This window comes from Achroia grisella, unplaced genomic scaffold (assembly GCF_030625045.1).
Source record: "Achroia grisella isolate CSIRO2021 unplaced genomic scaffold, CSIRO_AGI_Agris_v1 utg295, whole genome shotgun sequence".
Lineage (NCBI taxonomy): Eukaryota > Metazoa > Arthropoda > Insecta > Lepidoptera > Pyralidae > Achroia > Achroia grisella.
In genome coordinates this window covers 1,397,962-1,417,842 of record NW_026712783.1, presented here as the reverse complement: position 1 = coordinate 1,417,842, position 19,881 = coordinate 1,397,962, and the positions used below count along the sequence as shown (strand labels likewise).

Below are 19,881 nucleotides of genomic sequence, written 5' to 3'. Positions count from 1 at the left end.
CAGGTGGTTTGTATTCGCACGTTTCGAATTGGAAATGTAAGGTTACAATAATTATTTAAAAGAGCAACACGCAAGTTTCTTGTTCGTTCTTCTTGTGATGAGACAGCTTTCCGAACGAGCGGTAGATTAAAAGAATGATAACTATGACTATTCAAAAGTGCTTAAATTAAGTTTATTTGAATAAATTATTTTCTATTCTATTCTATTCTATACTATCTAAGAATCTACTATGTTTATTTTCCATATATTGATTTAACCAAGGGATCCTACTGATCTAGATGGCGTCGGTGGTCTATCGGTTTACACACCACCTTGATTCCGCAAGCAGCAGTTTCGATTCTCACTCGGTACAAGCATTTGTATTCATGAGTATTGATTGTTTGTATTAATCTGGGTGTTTTATATGTATATTATTTATGTATTCTCAAAATAAAGTATCTAAATATATCCATCAGTTGTCTGGTACCCATAACACAAGCTCTGCTTAGCTTGGGATTAGTAAAAATTCTAAAAAAAGCAGCACAAATTACTCCTTATAATCTATCTGCGAGTGAAGGTTCCGTCAAAATCGCCGTTTCAGAGATTAACAAGAACAAACAAACAGACAGACAGACTAAATGTTTTTAAATTATTATTTTTATGATAATAATAATCTCAGGACAATTCACACAGCGCCATCTAGACCCAAGTTAAGCTGGCTAAAGCTTGTGTTACGGGTACTAGATAACTGATACAAGTACATAGATATTTTTTTTTTCGTAAATACACACATATTATACATAGAAAACACCCAGACCGATACAAACAATCATACTCATGAATACAAATGTTTATGCCGTGCGAGGAATCGAACCCGCGACCATCGGTCGTAAAGCGGTGTACTAGACCGCTAGACCACCGAGGTCGTCATGGCGTCATGGCAATGGTTGGCCGATTCTCAGACCTACTCAATACGAATCACAAAATTTCATGAGAATCGGTCAAGCCGTTTCGGAGGAGTATGGGAACGAAAACTGTGACACGAGAATTTTATATATAAGATATTATATTCAAACAAAATGGACCGTGGGAATATTGAAGTCACGTTGGCGTCCTACCCGACACCGTAATAAACACATCAAATATAGTATTTCAGTAATTCTAGAATATTCTGCACTAAGTAATACCTCTTATTAATACATTTTTATCCTTGTCAATTAACACAACGCCATCTAGTCAAAAGGTAAGCAGAGGCTGTGTTATGGGTACTTGACAACTGATACAAATACATACATTTTAAATACATACATATTATACATAGGAAACACCCAGACCGATACAAACAATTATACTCATGAATTGGAATGTTTATACGGTGCAAGGAACCGATACCGAGACCATCGTAAGTAAAGCGGTGTGCTAAACCGCTGCACCACCGAGGCGGTCAAATGTTTGTAATAAACTCCTCGGAAACGGCTGGACTGAATCTTATAAAATTTTGTTTGTATATTCAGTAGGTCTGAGAATTGGACGTAACCTAATTTTCATATAAATTCAATCAAAATTTTTTTAGACATAATTTTACGGTTTTCATTAAAATACATACAAATATTTTTTCACCCTTTTACCATCAACTCCTATTTTTTTAACGATATTAGTGCTTCAACCCTCTATTCTCGGCGATTAAATTATTAATTTATATGGCAATTTAAATTTAAATTATTAAGGCATGTATATACATGCAGATGATATCATTTTCATTTCATTACATATTACAAAACAAAGTCGCTGACGCTGTCTGTCCGTCCCTTTGTATGCTTAAATCTTTAAAACTACGCAACCGATTTTGAAGCGGTTATTTAATATAGAATGATTCAAGAGGAGAGTTTATATGTATATATGCCGAGAATTTCAAAGATTTGTAATGCAACCGCGTGAAGCCAGGACGCGTCAAATTCAAATTCAAAATCATTTATTCATGTAAGACATTTTAGCCTCTTAGGAACGTCAAATGTTTTATATTATATTTTTTTCCCTATCGTCCAGTTCAGTATATAGATCCAATTGAGAAGAACTGGCAAGAAACCCAATTGAATTAATATATATATATATATACTAGCTTTTGCCCGCGGCTTCGCTCGCGTTAATTAGTCCCCTTAGAGGTGGAATTTATCAAAATCCTTTCTTAGGGGATGCCTACGTCATAGTATAGTCATATGCATGCAAAGTCTCAGCCTGATCGGTTTAAAATTGACAAAGTTTTATATAAACTTTCATCCCCTATTTTATCCCTTTGGGGGTAGAATTAATCAAAATCCTTTCTTAGCGTATGCCTACGTCATAACATCTACTTGTATGCTAAATTTCAGCCCGATCCGACCAGTGGTTTGGGCTGTGCGTTGATAGATCACTACGTCAGTCACTTTTGAGTTATATATATATATATAAATATATAATTACATTATCAATTTATCATACGTAAGTAAATTACATACAAAGTACACAATTATCTGAGACATCAATTTATTCGAATCCATGACCGCGATGGTACCTATTCCTTTCCCCTGGTTGCGTCACCGCCCTCTGTACATATAGGGCTACGCCCCCCGTAACCGGATATCCGGGTAGCGACCGGTCGTCAAGGCTACCGACCTATTCTGTTTGCTCTGTCTCGAATTAGCACATTTTAGCTATTCTTTCGTTCGTTGCTTTTCTTTCGCCTGGCCTAAGTCTTATATATTGGAAAGAAAGAAAGAAAGAAAAATATTTTATTCAGTGCAATGTAAAAAATACAATATAAACAACAAACGATAAAAAAATAAGAGCAAATAAAATGTACATTTAATTAAACTGTATTTATTGGGATGTAGAATTGTTAATAATGTGGACTAATAACCTCATTGTTAGCAATGTACCATCAGGTTGACTACACGGTTCCACCGGAAACTATAACAGATTCCTGGTGAATTTGTCACGATGTGCCTTAACCTCATGCTCATCTTATCATCCTCCACTGCTGCCCGCCAGCGTAAACCGTTAGCGCAGTGCTCCATTCCACTATCATCCTTAAAAAAATATATACATAGAAGGGTGAAGGGAGTTGCTAGTAATGTGGACTAATAACCCTATTGCTATCAATGTACCCTTGTCAGGTTGACCTCCACGCGGTTCCCCCTCGTAATAAATTCATGTTGAATTTACCACGATGGTAAATTCAGACCTGTCATGATCATCTCATCATCCTTACTATAAAATTATGGAATGCAAAGGTTTAAGTAAAAAAGATCAAAAAGACAATAAATTGTGGTTGTTGACTATTCAGGGTTGTTCTACGTAAAAAGTGATTGAGCAATAAATTTAGATATTGAAAATCATCATTTTTTTTTATTAGTTTCAATAATTTTAGTATTTCTTAGAAACCAATGATTTTTTCAATGAAGAAGCCGAAGAAATATTAAACATTATTTAGGTCCTCTAACTCACTTATTTCAATTGCCGCTGTAGATTTCTTTATAATATGTACAATATTTAGGTTGAAGGTTTCCGAGAGTGAGATTTCGCTGTGAAATTACAGGGTAGTACCGTGTGACACATTAGTTTGCACATGTGTGTTTTTTTAAAATAAATAATAATAATCTGAGGACAATTCATACAGCACCATCTAGACCCAGAGTGATTCCCAAAGTGGTCTATATCGACTCCCAGGGGTCTATGATAAACTGCAAGGGGTCTACGACAGCGATCATCTTGTTGTTTTTAACACTAAACTTTATTACTACTTTACTAAGAATGGGGGGTCTACCCAAAACCGAAAAATTTGGCAAGGGGTCTACGACACAAAAAGTTTGGTAACCTCCGATCTAGACCCAAGTCAAGCTAACTAAAGCTTGTGTTATGCTAGATAACAGATACAAAATATATAAATATATAGATATTTTTTTAAATACATCCATATTATATATAGAAAATACACAGAGCAATACACACAATCATACTCATGAATATAAATGTTCGTGCCGTGCGAGGAATCGAACCCCCGACCATCGGAAATAAAGTGTGCTAAACCGCTAAACCACCGAGGCCGTCAATAAATAAATAAGTTATGTATAATCCAACAAAACATTCATGAGTGGTAACGCGATTGTTTTAAAATAACAGTTAGTAATAACGTAATATGAACTTGTTGACCAGAGTTGCATTGTAAACAATCTGCACCGCTAAGCATTCGGAGAAACCTTACCGTTATTATTAGCGTTATTATGTACTTATAAAGTTGCAAGGAAAACGAAATTTATAAGTATGAAGATCTATAGTAATAATCCTGGATACACACAGCGCCATCTAGTTCCAAGATAAGCAGAACTTGTGTTATGGGTACTAGATAACTGATATAAATACATATTATACATAGAGAACATCAAGACCGATACAAACAGTCGGACATATGAATACAAATGTTTGACCCGTGCGAGGAATCGAGCCCGCGACTATTAACTAAATACTTAGATGCACTTTCCTTTTATAAATCTATACGTATAAATACAATTGGAGTGTCTGTTTGTAATATAGAAATAACCTTTTTTTACTACATGCATATAAATACGGTACATACACCAAAATATCATTTCTTTTAATTTTTGTCTGTCTGTCTTTTTTAGCAAGTAGCTGATGTAATAGGGAGTAAGGAATTTAACTTTATTTTTCTAAAATAACAGTAGCCTAGATTCTCCTTATTCCATCAACTACTGCCAAAAAAAGTCCGTCAAAATCGGTCCAGCCATTTCAGAGATTAGCCGGAACAAACAGACAGACAAATATTGTAAAAAATGTTATTTTGGTGTATGTACCGTATTTATATTCATATGCATGTAGTAAAAAACGATTATTTCAAAATTACAAACAGACACTCCAATTTTATTTATATGTGATGATAATAATAATAACCCTGTACATTTCACACGTCTTCTAGTCTCAAGCAAAGTAAAGTTTGGTACTAGACAACTGAAAGAAATACTTAGTTACATTTTTTTTAATATACATGTAATATCATATCCACAGACAACACCCAGACCGATACAAACAATTATAGTCATGAATACAAATGCATGCATCTTGTATGGAATTGATCTCGCGACCATTAGAAGTAAAGCCTTGTGCTAATACTACTAGCACAGAGAGGTTTCTGAGACGTTTATTAGAATTAGATAAAATGAAATTTATTCCTGCAATGTTTTTAAATAAAGCAGAAATTGCACAGTTATATTAAAAAATGTTTTTATCTAAGCGAGACATGCTGGTATATGCGTAAAAAATCATTCAAAATCTTGCATAAATGGCTCGTAAATATACTGTGGCAAAAGAAGATGTATCATTTCATTAGCATCGATATAAAAATTGACAGAAACTTCTATTTTTAAAGGAACACTTCTGAGTTGGTAAACATATTTTAGGATATAAATGTTAGAATATTTTGAGTCTATATTTTGAAGTAAAAAGAGTAATCTACTCTAACTTTTATATGTTCTCTGTTTTTATATTAACTATGATTTTCGTATTGAGCTTCCTTCTTCCGGATTTTGTCTATTACAAATGTCTTCTTTTTGTTCTGATAAGTTTGTATCAATAAATAAATTCAAAAGTACAATGTAAACCACAATTGTCATCAATAAATTAAAAAAAAATACCGTTATATAACGATTCACCTACCTCGCATACGCACGCGACTTGCTCCTGTGTAAAACCAAAACTCGGTAGGGGGGCGTCTCTAGGGGGGGTGGCCTCCCGCTGCCCCCACTCGGGGCCCCCCAGCATGTCCAGATGCTCGTCTCCTGCCACTTTGACACCACTTCGTCACAGAGTATATAAACACTACACAATTGTCAAGCTGACAGTTTAACTTTTTAATTTTAGGTGAGGGCCAGGAAAATTAAATGCACTTTTTATTTTTAAAATTATTATTATCATCAGCCAGTAATTTTTGGAAACGCTATATTTATTTATAGGTAGTCTTGAAGATACTATCGAGTTTTGTTTGTTCTTTCACTGTTTTGTTTCTCAAGTCGTCCCCGTGTGGATGCGGTGCAGCTAAATAAACTTGAAAAGGCGGCAGTCCCAAAAATGTTCAAACAAAGGCAATCACTTTTAAACGTCGATTACTTATTTGTTTTACGATTAAAAAGGCCCGAAGTTTGTTTTCGTATTCGAGTAAGTTGTTTTTATGGTGCACTCAACTCTCAATATTTTTCGTTGAAGATTTTCTTTTTTCTTAATTACTTTTTTTTTTAATCCAGTCCCTATCTGGCTTTTTACACAACTTTTAACAATATGATGATTATAGTAATAAATGCTTGTGAGGACACTTTTTTGTTGTTTTTATTTATTTCCTGGTTTTCTTTTTTTTCTCATTTTTAATTGGCACTCCTTTGATCGCTGTTTACCTGTAACCAAAAAAAATATTGTAACATTTTGACTGTGCAGCATGTCTACGAACATTACTCTGTTATAAGTATAATAACATGTAATAGTGTTACATAATTCCAAAGTATATTTTTGCTAACTATATCTGGTGTATGAAATTTCTAACATTCTGGGACTTAAAAAAGTTTCTAATGTACAATTAACATTCATTTAACTAGACAATTTAATAGTTGCATTTGCGACCCGCACAACATACTGACTCGCATCTGCAACTCATAGCAAGTTCATAGAAAATTAGAAATCCATCAATTTTAATCCATTACAATCATTTGTTAATAACATCATTACATAATTAAAGCCCAAGTTGCTATACCTACAGTTTTTTTCTTTAAGAGAACAAAAGACTGCTGATCTAAGTTATGTAATGCTGAATTATTATTTTTTAATTACATTAATTTAATATCCGTATTCTGGTGGTCCCCATACTGAGCTTAAATTTCTTTAATACGTATGATTTTAGAAGAATATAATATAATAATAATAGAAACTATCCACCATCTCATTTTAAAAGAGGCAGAGCAGAATTACTAGTCGTCAATTTAGAAATGAACTTAAACCAAGAACTGTTGTAGAATCAAGCTAAATTCTGTATCGAGAGAAATTTGACTTATAATTCAATATCAATAAAGACATTTTGAATTTAAACTCCGCTTGAGCATGTTAAAACTAGAACTCTCTAATTTCTTAATTTAAAGATGTACAATGATCATTTAGCATCAGTCAAATAGCATAGACACTCTGTGGGTGATAGAGGAAAGCAGGGAATTGTAGTAAGATGTAACTATATCATTACATAGTATAAAACAAAGTCGCTGTCGCTGTCTGTTCGTCCCTATGTATTAAATCTTTAAAACTACGTAACCGATTTTGAAGCTATTTTTTTAATAGATAGAGCTATTCAAGAGGAAAGTTTATATGTATTACATTTACACCAGTGCGAAGCCGAGGTGGGTAGCTAGTATTATATATATTATACAAAGAAACACTACTAACTAGGGCCGGGAAGGGAAACCGGAAGGAACAATGGAAAGAAGAAGAAATTTGAAGCTTATAAATATAACATAGATTGTAGAGAAAGGGGTTGTTAGTAATGTAGACTAATAACCTCATTGCTAGCAATGTATGTAGGTTGACCTCCACATGGTTCCCCCTGGAAACCATCGTGATAAATTCATGGTTAATTTACCGCGATGGACTAACTCACCTGACCTCATGCTCATCTTATCATCTTTCACTGGTGCCGCCAGCGTAAACCGTTAGGCTCAGGCGGGAGCACATACCATTATAATCCAATAAAAAAAGAAAAAAATAGAACATAGACTAAATAAATGGCCTGTATTTTACACACTCTACACAATCCTCTATGACATAATTTTTATTACGAATCTGTTTCCAAATAATACGTGACAATATTTTAGTTCTAAAAACGGTAAGATCAAATCAATTACTCATCACAATCGCGACCAAAATCTCCAAGGGTTGCCATCGTCAATTATATACAAATTTTATATCACCAAATACCGTCACGTACTGAGTTTGAATCATTGTCAAGATCCTTTATGCAGACAACGCAAGATTTACAATAAAAACATTTGAAACAATGCAATAGAAACCTTATGTTTAGCTAAACAAGGTTCATAAAAGGTAATAGTGTGTTAGTCCTTTCCCGCTCTTTTTGGAGGTTAGTGTTGCGCGTGAAAAGGATAGAAGGGTCATAAGAGGCACGATGTTAAATGTTTGGTGTTTTAAGTAATTTTTATCGTCGACACGATCGCGAGGGAGGCCTCGCTGATGTATGGAGCTGACAGCTTAATAGTGTTGTGCTCGCTTTGTGATTTTATAAAAATTAAATATAAATTTATTGCGTAAAAATTTTACGATTAGGTCATTCACCTATTTGGACGTAGTGATCATTTTGTAGAAAAATATAGGTACCTACATAATGCTCTAAATTGTACGACTATAAATATATAAAAGATAATAAAGATGTAACGCAATACGGTTCTATCGAACCAAAGACAATTATTTTTAGAATTTTTACCGTTTATCTATTTGTCTATGGATTTTTGCGCGCTAATTTTGCCGTATTGACCTATTTGGGTGCGGTTTTCACTAATGTATTGCGGTTAGCTTCACTTAGTATTACGTATACTTGCGATTTACTAACTAAAAGGTCATACGGTTCGAAGTTTCGGGTTTTGTCTAGTTTTTCACATGCTGTACTATCGACAACAGTGGATCCTGACCCACTACATTCAAGAAAACTCTTATTTTTGTCCACCAATAGCATTGAAAGAAGTAAGAACAAAAGATTTTCTATTCATTCACAATTGTCTTGTGTAAGACAAGCGTTTGCAACATCTGGCAACTTAAAAGAGCAAGTAACGTAATGTAGTTTAAAATCATAGGTACGAGGCATTTCTACTACATTCATTTAAAAAACAGAGTTTCTCAATTTTACTGTTTTACCTCAGAACATATTCTGTGTGAATTGATTTTAGTACTTAATCGTTTTTTATTAAAAAAAAACTTTTAGTACCGATTTACTCTTATTTTATCTTAGCTATCTTATCTAGTTATATATTATTATCTTAGCTACTTGACCAGCGGTTGTATATTTAATATTTTGACTCATAATAAGAGTCAAAATATTAATTAGTGCTAGTTGATAGTTTGTATTCACAAATTTCAAATTATAAAATGTAAAGTTACAACAATATTATTTTTTTAAAGAGCAACACGCAAGTTTCTTTCTCGTTCTCCTTATGATGAGACAGCTTTCCGAATGAGCGATAGATTTTAAAAAAGAAGTGATGACTATTCAAAAGTGCTTCAATGTGAGTTTATTTGAATACTAGTAAAACCGCGGACACACTGCCGTTTTACTCGCGTGAAATATATAGCCTATATATTATTCTGATAAGCTATATTACTTTTTCATCAAAATCCGTTTAGTAGTTTCTGCGTAAAAGAGTAAAAAACATCCATCCATACTCACAAACTTTCGCGTTTATAATATCAGTAAGATATGATTTTCAATTATTTTCTATGGAGATGTCTCAATAGATTCTAACACTGCCATAAATAAACGACGATATAATTTATACAGTTCCACGAGTAACTAAAATAACGAGCTAAAAGCATACACTTACCAATGTTGAAGGCATTTAAATGATGCCAGTTTTAAATGAGCATCATTGACGGAAAATTGGGTTGCGTTTTTGTTAAAGTATTATAGGATTGGCCGCCACCCAAATGGTGTTCATTCGTCAAACGCGTAGTAAAGTCACAAAAAACTCGCAAATGATTCATTCATATCTCTGCAACCTAGTCTCGAGGCAATTTGACTCAATCTTCTGACTTATTTACTATCAGTTTTATGAAATATTCTCAGTAGGTTGGTGATGTTTTTCAAACAACTTAAATTTTCAACTGCCTGCGTTAGCGTAAACACGCTGGCGGGGCACCAGTAAAGGATGATAAGATGAGCATGAGGTCAGGTCAGTTAGCCCATCGTGGTAAATTCACACTGGACAATTTACATAGCACAAGCAAGAGTCAAGCTAAGCTAAGCTTATGTATTATAGAACTGTTACATTTTTTGTAAGTACATATATAATATTCATTTATTTATTTATTCATTTTAAAACGTACAAATATTACAAAATTGATTATACATTGGACCCCGCACTAGGCGAACCTGTTTCGCGGGAGTCCACAAAAGAATTGTCAAATAATTATTAACTATTACAGATCAGTGAGTTTGACATATCAGACTAATTAAGATTTTTTAGTTTGATTTCATAAAAACACAAAATACATAGAAAACACCCAGACCAATACTAACAATCGTAGTCAGGGGTAAAAGGGATTGTTAGTAATGTGGACTCATGACCCCATTACTAGCAATATACCATGTCAGGTTGACCTCCATGCGGTTCCTCCTGGAAACCATCGTGATAAATTCCTGGTGAATTTGTCGCGATGGGCTAACTGACCTGACCTCATGTTCATCTTATCATCCTCCACTGGTGTCCCTCCAGCGTAAACCGTTACCGCTGGCGGGTTCACCATTCCATTATCATCCATAAAAACAAAACAATAATAGTCATGAATAGAAATGCGTGTACCGTGGTGTGATGGTGGCGTGTTCGAAACACACCATCACACCACCACGTAAGGCTATGTGCTAAACCTATAGACCACCAAAGCCATCGAGAATGTTCTTTTTAACAAAATATTACATTTTTACATGTTCAGTATACATTACTTTATATTTCATAGGAATGAAAGGAATATTTCAAACAATATATTCCATACTAATAAGTACAAAGGAAGGCCGAAAAAGGCATGGATGAACTATGTCAAAGATAATATGACAAGAAAGGGAATTCATAACGACATGACTGCGAACAGAGATGAATGGAAGAGAAAACATATCACGACCATAAATGAATGGTATAAAGAAGAAGCAGATGATGATATATTTATGAACACGCACAGTGGCTCAGATGAGAGGGCAATTGCGGAAAATGGAGTCCAACCTACGTATATTTATGGTTGGTGTTGTATAGGTACACTACGGTCATTCTTGATTACAAACCTACATGACATTATGGTGTCAATCACTGGTATGCATGCCCGCTGATCTACTGTCCACGTAACATAGCTGCATAGCTCAAAGCAGCGTCTTTGATCTTATATTCTGGCGAATATCCCAAAGTTCCGCGTATCAAGTGTACATGTATGAACGAAATCCTTCCGATGTTGAATGGAACAAAATAATGATCCATATATTATCTACCTATCATACATCATACATCTTTAATTATTTCTATAACAATGTAAGTATGGGAATTTATTGAACTATTGAACTGCGCGAAATTTCCCTCTCTGCAGTCTCTACGATGGAACCAGCTTCCGCACGGTGTATTCATGGTATTCTAAGAAGTTCATCACACTAGCTTTCCAGTTTGTTTGTATAGGTTTGGGTGTTTCCTATGTATAATATGTATGTATAAAAAAAATGTATATATTTCTATCAGTTATCTAGTACCCATAACACAAGCTTTAGCTAGCTCTAGCTCTAGCTTAAATTGGATCTAGATGGCGCTGTGTGAATTGTCCTGATATTATTATTATGTTGCAGTAAACTTGAAACATTACACAGAACTCCCGAGACTCCGTTGTATTCCTTAATATTTTTTTACATATTCCCATGTTAAAAACTATATAAAATCATCCGTAAATATGATGTATGAGTTGTAATACTTTTGCCTCACATTCTGTCGTTATTTACAGAGCCTATATACATTTTAATTACGCAGTAAAGTATCTGCTCGTACCTACCTACATGTATGTAAGTCCTACATATAACATTAGTACTAAAGAGAAGAGAAGTTCATTCATAAATGACTTTTGAATTATGGATATTAGTTGGTACTTATTCATGTTATTATAAGCTAGCTAACCACGAGTGTAGATGTAATATACATATAAACCTCCTTCTTGAATCACTTTATCTACTACTAAAATCATTAAAATCTGTTGCGTAATCTTGCAAAAAGACAGCGGAAGCGACTTCATTTTATAGTATGTAAAGGTCTATAACTATAGATATTATAAAAAAAAATTGCGAGGACAAACCTTAAAATATTTTTATACATCATCCAATATTTGTCACACAGTGTTAAAAATATATTTATCCAATAAAAGTTATAATACATTTGTCTCTAAACTTAATCCCACCCATGTAGTTACTTATAACGATATCCTTATTAAAATATAACCATAAAAACGTTAATATTTCATTGCTATCGACGAACAAGTACATCACTATAACCCCACGTGGCGTCCCTGATCCTTATCGGTTGGCACCAGCTGTAAAACACAAAATTTATCGACAGATTACCGCACCGCGATACCGGTACAAATCACACCACTATTAACGCTCTGATAATTTAAAACAAATTCAAATTGATCCCAACGATTTGTTTTGTCAGATTAAAGTTTGGCTAATTTGATTTCATCTCTTAATTTTATTATCAAAGTTACTTGCAGAATTTAATTATTATTATATTTAACAATTCATGGTTATATCATGGATATTTAAAAAACTGTAAATAAATATTTTTTAAAGAGTGAAATATTGTACTTCTTATAATATTATTTTCTGCGTGTCAGAATAGTTTTATATGTTATTTTCATACAGTTATATGTTTAAAAAGATTTATTGTCTGTGTAGCGCTAAACATTATGTTGGCATACTCTTAGATTTATTTTTATATTTAAATAAAGAATATAAAATAGAAAAATATATTTTATTAATGACTAAAAAATATTATGAACATCCCTATTGATTTATTGACAGTGCAATTTTCGCGCGTTTTTTCCGTAATCCAGTAAAGAGTCCTCATTGCAGAGAAAACATTGTGCTAATATATATAAATATCTACAATATTACTAAGTACCATTCTAGTAGGTTTTATAATATTAACACGGAAATTACGTCATCATGTGACCACATTACAACTCATGCATTGCCATTCTGGAAGACTCAGTTGTCATGCCTTCATACCCTGTATTTTCACTGCCCTTCAATCGAAACACAGCTTACAGAGCAAGCTACTTAAGGTCTAAAATAGGTGGGACTGAGATGACTTTGTATGAGTTCATACAAAGTCAGTCCCATATATACGCGTACCACTACAATTTTGTATCATTGAAGAGTTGATTGTGCTAGTGAACACATGGTAGTAACCATAGACAAATCGACGCAATTTTTAAATTCTTTCCCAGCTGAATTCCTTAGTGATTTTGCCAAATTGAGAAATTGAGAAAACTTTTCTTAATTTGGCATAATTACCGAAAGAATAAAGAAATTACGTCGATTGGTCTATGGTAGTAGCTTTCACTAGCACAATCAACTGTACAATGATATAAAAAAGTATATAACATTAATAATATATTAACAACCGAAAACTCCACGGGAGGTCCATGTCTTAGAATTCTTGATCGTTTGATAAACGGATTTTTGGATTAATTGGTTCCATATATTTAGATACATACAGATAAATAGATAGATATTGCCTTTATTTACATCAACAGATACGCATACATTATTTTCTTTTTTATATACTTTGCTTTTTTTAATTTTACTATACTGTATATATTGTTCGGACTACTGTAATGCTGTTGGCCGCAGCTGGCCTTTACAGCTTCACCGGACGGTAGGAGGCGAGTGCAGATGGCACTCCAAACCCGCGGAAGGACTTATGGAGCAGCTAAAGGCCAGATTCCGCCTGACGAATACGACTTTAGTCTGAGGGCACCGCTTGGGGTTCGAACCTCGGCTCAGGCCGTCGTAGCTTCAATCTCCGTTTGAATTGGACGGGGATCGATCGGAGTGGAACTATATTGGTAGTTTTTCAAACCTATTTCCCAGTACAGAGACAGTCGACTTAGTAAGCTTTGGTTACTTTATAACTGCATCATGTTTCAATACACACATCTTCAAAAACGTACACACCGTTCGGAATTTACATAAAACTGTCCAATAAAGCGAAATTTTATCATCCTATTAATTAGGATTCCCAATAAAATTACTAAAAGAACACATGTTCGAAATGTAACCATGTTTATTATGTTCCAGGGCCGTAACTTTTAATGTAATATGGTCGTACATGGTCATTAATTAGCCCCCCGGGGCACGACCGTAAAAGTAACGTTTTACGGGTCATAGATAAGATCTCGGTGTCACGAATCTGAATACAAATAGTTAGGCCTATTCGGTAATGTTCCAGCGCCGTTAATTGATAGTTTAAAATTAATAACACTATAAAACAACGGGCGCAATAAAACGTTCGACTAGTTGTGGCTTTTAGACGTTTATATATAATACGATTTTATATAAGAAAACAGTGTAATCAGTGATACATACACACACGTATGGACAGTGTAGGATAGTTACATATATATACTAGCTGTCCCGGCAAACGTTGTTTTGCCATATAAATTAATAACGCTATAAAAAAATAGGGGTTGATGATAGAAGGGTGAAAATTTAGGATTGTATGTATTTTTGTATGTTGTATCATAAAAAAAAATAAAAATAAAAATTTTGTCTAAAAAATAAAAAATAAAAATTTAGGGGTGGACTACCCCTAACAATTACCCCCTACAAAAACAACAAGGGGGATGAAAAATAGATGTTGGCCGATTCTCAGACCTACTCAATACGCTCACAAAATTTCATGTGAATCGGTCAAGCCGTTTCGGAGGAGTATGGGAACGAAAACTGTGACACGAGAATTTTATATATAAGATATATATATATATATATATAGGTAGTGTACGGCCAACCGCACAAGACAGCTTACTGTGCACTACACAATTGCAATTTCACCTCATTATATTTATTATAGTAATAAAAATCAGGTGTTCTAGTAGCACTCAACCAAGGCAGTTTAATCAGCAAAAACCCCTCATCAATCAATATATCAACTAATATCATTATCACGGAACTGTGGACTTAAACCCCCACATTCTTTGGTCCTTCGAGTCTTGGACCTTACTCCCGTTCGGTCGAAGGCGGGATCTCGCGTTGAAAGAACTTTAAAAAGTGACAATCGCGGAATATTGTAAGTGGTGTCACGTGGGCCGAGAGCACGGTTCAGACATCATAGCATCATCAAATCAGAGCAGAGCATCATCAGCAGCATAGCAGAACATCGTCATCAACATCAGTGTATTGCACAGTAAGCAGGCATGTGCAGTTGCCCGTACAGGTCGATTGTTTCTTGATATGGAATAAATAGAATAGAATAGAATAGAAAATCATTTATTCAAGTAAACTTAATTTAAGCACTTTTGAATAGTCACATTTTTTCATCCTACTGCTCACTCGGCATGCAGACTACCACTCGTTCGGAAAGCTGTGTCATCACAAGAACGAGCAAGAAACTTGTGTGTTGCTCTTTTAAATAATCCTTGTAAGTTTACATTTACAAGTCGAAACGTGTGAATACAAACTACCAACAAGCACTAATTTTTTGGGTCAAATATAAATATGCAATAAGATTAAATCAGTCGTAGTGATAAGAGCAGACCAGTCCCTAAAAGCAGCACTCGTTCACGAGTATGACGAATGAGCCAGCCATCAATGCGCTCGACCATATTTTAGAGAGCCCAATGACCCGGCCCACCACGTTGCCACATGTCTGGACATTTTAGTGAGCATGACTACTCATTCCACTCGACCACGTCACAGCTACAAAAATTACTATATGGTAGTTTCAGTATTCTCACTTTACATAAGGATGCATGCGGCAATCAATACAAAAGCCGCTATCATAATAAAATAACCGTTTATATTCCAAAATTATTGTATTTTATTGAAGTTCACAAACAATTATGCAGCGTACCGACGCTCCACAATCAGGATGTGATCATCAGGGTGAATCTAACATTGACACATCACACATCATCTACTAAACTCAACTGTCATATAACAGTTGAGTTTAGTAGATGCTCATAATTATTATGTGCAATTATTCTATAGGCAGTATCAGTATTATATCTAACATATAAATAAAATTGGAGTGTCTGTTTGTAATATTGAAATAACCGTTTTTTACTACATGCATATGAATATAAATACGGTACATACACCAAATAATTTTTTTTACAATTTTTGTCTGTCTGTCTGTTTGTTCCGGCTAATCTCTGAAATGGCTGGACCGATTTTAACGGGACGTTTTTTGGCAGGTAGCTGGTGTATTAAGGAGCAACTCAGGCTATATTTATTTAAGAAAAGTAAAGTTAAGTTCCACGCGGACGAAGTCGCGAAAACAGCTAGTACTTAAATAAATAAAAATAGAAAGCCTTTTGTTTCTTACAGATTAAAAATAATGTTAAATTTTGTGTATAATAGATACATATTTGTTAGTAAATAAGTTTGTTTCCCAAATTTAGTTCTTAGTTTGATTTTACATACATTTTTAATTAATCGTATAGTACTCGTATTATTAATAAAAAAACCCATGGTTGACATAGAAAATGCCATTAGGTGTTAAGTCCACCATATGTACTATTTAAGTACTTATATATGACATGCATTAAAGTTATTTAAATAAATAAATAAATACTTAAATACTTTTACCATTTAATCATCAGGAGGCGCAGACTTAAAAGGCAGTCCTGTCTAAATTAGGTAAATAATTTTTATGTGATTTTTTTAAATGATATATGTTTTTTTGTGAATACATACACACTATACATATAAAACACCCAGGCCGATACAAACAATCATACTCATGAATACAAATGCCCGCACCGTGAGAGGAATCAAACCGGCGATCGAAAAGCGGTGCGCTAAACCGCTAAACCACTGTGGCCGTCGAGTTATAGATATTGATAGCAGGGTCTGTCATCAATCAATCAATAAGGTTACTTAAGTGACTTGCACAGAGTAACGTGAAAGTAAAAGGTCATTGCAAGTTGAGCTTTGTCATATTGACAACTAAAAATATATTTTTTTATGGATGATAAGTTATGGAATGGTGCACCCGTCTGCGCTAACGGTTTACGCTGACGGGGCACCAGTGGAGGCTGATAAGATGAGCCTTAGGTCAGGTCAATTGGACAATAATCACGATGGATAATAATAACACAATCTGTGTTTGCAATTAAATGATGGTAGGGTACATATACTTTATCTTTATGTATTTAGTAGACATTTAATTAATTAGTGATAATAAAATTTCATCTTTATTTATTTATTAAACATCTAAATAATTAGTAAAATAAATTATGAAGCGATAGTTTATAATGCTGAAAAATTTACAATTAAATACTGGCCAACCGTCGCCATGATTGTTATTGTTTTTTTTTTTATTTTACAATATTGACATGCAAAGGTTTCTAGACCATACGGTTTTAATGTGGCGACGGCATGCGTTAATTTTATTATGACAGTTATTTAAAATTCTTTTTCTTCATTACGTAGATAGACCCAAATGTGATTCATATTCCAGTTTAAATAAGTACATTAAACGATTATTAATAGTTTTGTCCATGTTATGCATATGTCCATAAAATAAGGTTTATATAATAAATCTATATTATGGCATTATGTCCTTTGAAACAATGTGCCGCCGGACGCTTATTCTAGTATAAAAAAAAATAAGGAAGCGAGTCTGTAGCATACTCACACTCATGTGCACCGCTAAATTAAGACCAGTCCCACCAACTGACTTTAACAATTCTAAAAATAATACCCAAGCAGTGACGAAACACAACCTAATTTGTTTAATTCACTAATATTGACACTAAAGATAAAAAATACAACTTTTATTGCACATAATAAACAAGAAACACTAGCCGTCAATAAACGCAACAACGCAATGTAATATTTTTTTCAAATCCCGTGAGGATTCCAAATTTGAAATGCGTGCGCGCCTCACGAAAGCGAAAATGGAACTGGTTTGACTCGAACTTCCGTTTTACGTTCTGATTGGTCGAGGCGAACTCGAGAAATTGTATCGACCAATGAGATCGTTTTTGGTAGTAATTTGGTAACGCCTCCCATTGGTTAGCGAGTTCGCTCGCCATTTTTCAGCTCGTGAAACAATTGAAATTGTTATGTAGGCGGATTCCTGACTGACTAGCGCCGGTTAACGTTTATATTAGGGAAACCGTAGATATTTTCGTTTCGTCCCATAACACCCACATCGAGGACAGACAAACAGCTGACTTTATTAAATCATCTGAAATAATAACAAATTTGATGTAACGCGTGAATAGAATGGGACATTGTAACATTTTTGATCAGTTTAAAAAAGATTTCGTTTGTTAAATACATACAATAATAGTTCAAGCATGATATTTAATAATTCATACTACAGTTATACATAGTCACTCTTTCTGTTCCTTTTATTACAAAAAAATACTACTCTCAAATTATTATTTTTTTAACATAAACGGAATAGTAAAAGACCTGGTGACCCACCTGATGGTAAGTGGTAACCGTCACCTATATACATGACCAGCACTACAGACATCACGTTATCATGTGACAGCTGTGATACCACTTATGCGTTGCCATTCCAGAGCAGTAAAAAGTCATGCCTCTTATCCTGTAATTTCTCTGCCTAATCTGTACCTTACAACTGTAACACATCTTGTAGAGCAAGCTGCGTAGTGGCTGAGACTGAGGTACCCAGGCAGACGGGGAGGGAAGGGGATTGTTAGTAATGGGAACTAGTAACCCCCATTGCTAGCAATGTACCATGTTAGGTCGACCTCCACGCGGTTCCTCCTAGAAACCATAGTGATACATTCCCGGTGAATTTGTAACGTTGGGCTAACTGATCTGACTTCATGTTCATCCTATCAACCTCCACTGGTGCCCCGCCAGCGTAAACCGTTAGCGCAGGGGGGTGTATTATTCCATTATCATCCATAAAAAAAAATACCCAGGCAGACGAGTTTTTAGTCTCTGGCATCATTATGAACTACCCATCTTAATGAAAGAGGACTACTGGGTGTGATGAAGGGTATCGGTGCTGCCATGACCACACAGACTATATACCAGACAAACCATCAACTAAGTTAATAAAGTAGATGTTATAAGAAGAAACTACTTATATTAAAAAGTAAATAAAGTATCTATCTTATATTATTACTGACAGTGGTAGGTAATTAGTAGGTACTATCATTATACTCTTATCATCATCCTCCACTGGTGACCCGCCTGCTTAGTTATAAATACAATATACCAATAGCGTAAGCAGATACAATTCCATGATCATCCAAAAAAATTTCAAAAAAAATAAAAACTAGGTTTTTAAAGCGAGCTAATGGCAGTAGAATTAGCGATTACGAATTGGTAGATATATAAAAAATATAGTTCCACCACGCAACAAGACGTGACAAACATTTTTATATATAGATAATGAAATGCAAAGTAAATGGGTCACAAATAAAATTTCTTCTTCCAATTTTTATTTTAAGCACACACTCTAAAATAGAATTCTCGTTCTTAGGTCTCGGGTATAGACTGTTTCTTTTTAATATTATGGCTGTTTGCTATTACACCTTGGTCTTAATTATGTATACCTAGATTTTAACAGAAAATAACAACAACAGGTTACGACACAAGACCATCCACTCCGGATGGTGAAATAGCGAGCTAGTAAATCTTTTATAAGAATCTTAACTGTTAGAAATCACGAAGAAAATTTAAATCAAATCATATGAAAAATAATTTATTCATGTGGGACGTTTTAGCCGCTTATGAACATAATTTTTATTTATATTAATGCACAGATATAGAATATTTTATAAGCAGATAATATAAAAATATATTCTCGAAAGGGATGCCTCGGGGGCGTTTGCTTCACGTTTAGAAACAACTTTAGTGGTTAT

General features: G+C 34.2%; 1 protein-coding gene across 1 annotated transcript in view; it reads right to left on the bottom strand.

Annotated features, from left to right (window-relative positions):
* The window catches only part of LOC131843354 (homeobox protein six1a-like), a 43,407-nt gene extending 25,454 nt beyond the window's left edge, over positions 1 to 17,953 (bottom strand). The window contains exons 1-2 of the mRNA XM_059191983.1: positions 17,667 to 17,953; positions 5,686 to 6,416 (exon numbers count right to left, since the gene is read on the bottom strand). Of these exons, the coding sequence (XP_059047966.1) occupies positions 5,686 to 5,790 (105 nt within the window). The 5' untranslated portion in view covers positions 5,791 to 6,416; positions 17,667 to 17,953. The remainder of the gene's footprint in view (positions 1 to 5,685; positions 6,417 to 17,666) is intronic.
* Between the last annotated feature and the right edge of the window lie 1,928 nt (positions 17,954 to 19,881).